At 66.3% G+C, this 1430-nt stretch overlaps 1 protein-coding gene across 1 annotated transcript in view; it reads right to left on the bottom strand.

Moving 5' to 3' along the window:
• Positions 1-1018: 1018 nt before the first annotated feature.
• ARF5 (ADP-ribosylation factor 5) overlaps positions 1019-1430 on the bottom strand; it is a gene marked incomplete at its 5' end in the record, with an annotated part of 3173 nt that continues 2761 nt past the window's right edge. The window contains 2 exons of the mRNA XM_009884158.1: positions 1019-1105; positions 1237-1362. Of these exons, the coding sequence (XP_009882460.1) occupies positions 1019-1105; positions 1237-1362 (213 nt within the window). The remainder of the gene's footprint in view (positions 1106-1236; positions 1363-1430) is intronic.

Below are 1430 nucleotides of genomic sequence, written 5' to 3'. Positions count from 1 at the left end.
CACGCATGGCACCGCTGCCGCCAGTCCCCAGGGATGCTCCGTGCCCGCTGCCTCCCCCCCGCCAGCCTGCGGCTCCCAGGACCAGTCTGCTCCCCCTCCTCCCAGTGCCCGTGGCTCGGCCCCTCGCTGCCAGAGCACGACCGCCTTCAGGTTTGGCTTTGCCCAGTCCCACTAATTACAACCCAATTAGCACTCCTGCAGCACGTGGCCTGAGCCGACCCCGCAGGGCTTTCCCCCCAGCGTGGCCCCAGCCCGGGCACCGTGCGGAGGCAGCACCCACCCCGACAGCACCGCGGGGCGGCTGTAAAACAGCCCAGACCCCCTCCTGGCACCAGGGGATGAAGAAATGAGCTCGCAAACGCAGCCCAGAGCCTCTGCCCACCTCCTCTGCGCCCCGGCGTAGCGCACGCAGGGGTTTATTCAGGCCCAAATCCCCGTGCCCGGAGATGCTCGATGAAGACGCGCAGCGGGGAGCGGGGCTCTAAGGCCCCCGCAGCCAGGGAGGAACGCGCCGGGCGCAGGGTACGAAGTGGTGGTGTTTAATCACTCGATGTACAACAGCACGTTACGCAGCCATACGCCCCCCGCCCTCCCCTCCCCGAGAGAAAGAGAACTATAAAGTTTATCGCAGGATAAAAGGGAGGAACCTTCCTGTCCCGCAGCCCAGGGCTGCTTCCCAGCCCCGCTCAGCCCCCACCGCCGGCTCCGGGCGAGGAGCGGGGACACTTGGGGACATGCCACCCTGGCAGGTCCGGGCAAGCTCTCGCAGACAGCACATGCAGGTGGGGAGGGCGGCCAGGACACAGCGCTGCTGGGGCGAAGGCAGGACACCGCGGAGCGGAGCTGCCCGAAGAGTCCTTGAGGTTCAAGTCCTACCAGATAAACACACAGAGACGAGGCCACCCTGGGGAGAAAGGAAAAACACAACCCCCCCCCCAAATAAAACAAAGAAAACCAAACAAAACAGCAGTTGGAAGAGACGTCCCCGGCTCATCCGGTCCCTGTGCCACCGGCCCGGCTAGCGCTTGGAGAGCTCGTGCGATAGCCAGTCCAGCCCGTCGTAGAGCCCCGTGCCCTGGGTCGCGCACGTTGCCTGCACATACCACTGCAAAACAGAGGGAGACGGAGAAAAGGGCTTCGGGCTCTGCAGCTCGCCAGCCCGGTGCGCCCCAGGAGCAGCCCCGCAGCCCCACAGGTCCCTCCCGCAGGGACAGGGACAGCACCCCGGTCACTCACGGTCCTGCTGCGCAGCGTCTGCAGCCCCAGCTTGTCGGTCAGCTCGCTCACCGCCATGGCGTTGGGCATGTCCTGCTTGTTGGCAAACACCAGCAAGACGGCATCCCGCAGCTCGTCCTCCTGAAGCTGCGGAGAGAGCGGGGATGGCTGAGCCGGGCGCTGCCGGAGGGCGGCTCTCGGTGAGCCATCGGTGG

The sequence above is a fragment of the Charadrius vociferus genome, unplaced genomic scaffold (genome assembly GCF_000708025.1).
Source record: "Charadrius vociferus isolate BGI_N301 unplaced genomic scaffold, ASM70802v2 scaffold2594, whole genome shotgun sequence".
NCBI lineage: Eukaryota > Metazoa > Chordata > Aves > Charadriiformes > Charadriidae > Charadrius > Charadrius vociferus.
Note: the sequence above shows the minus strand (reverse complement) of the source record. Positions and strands in the feature narration are given on the sequence as shown.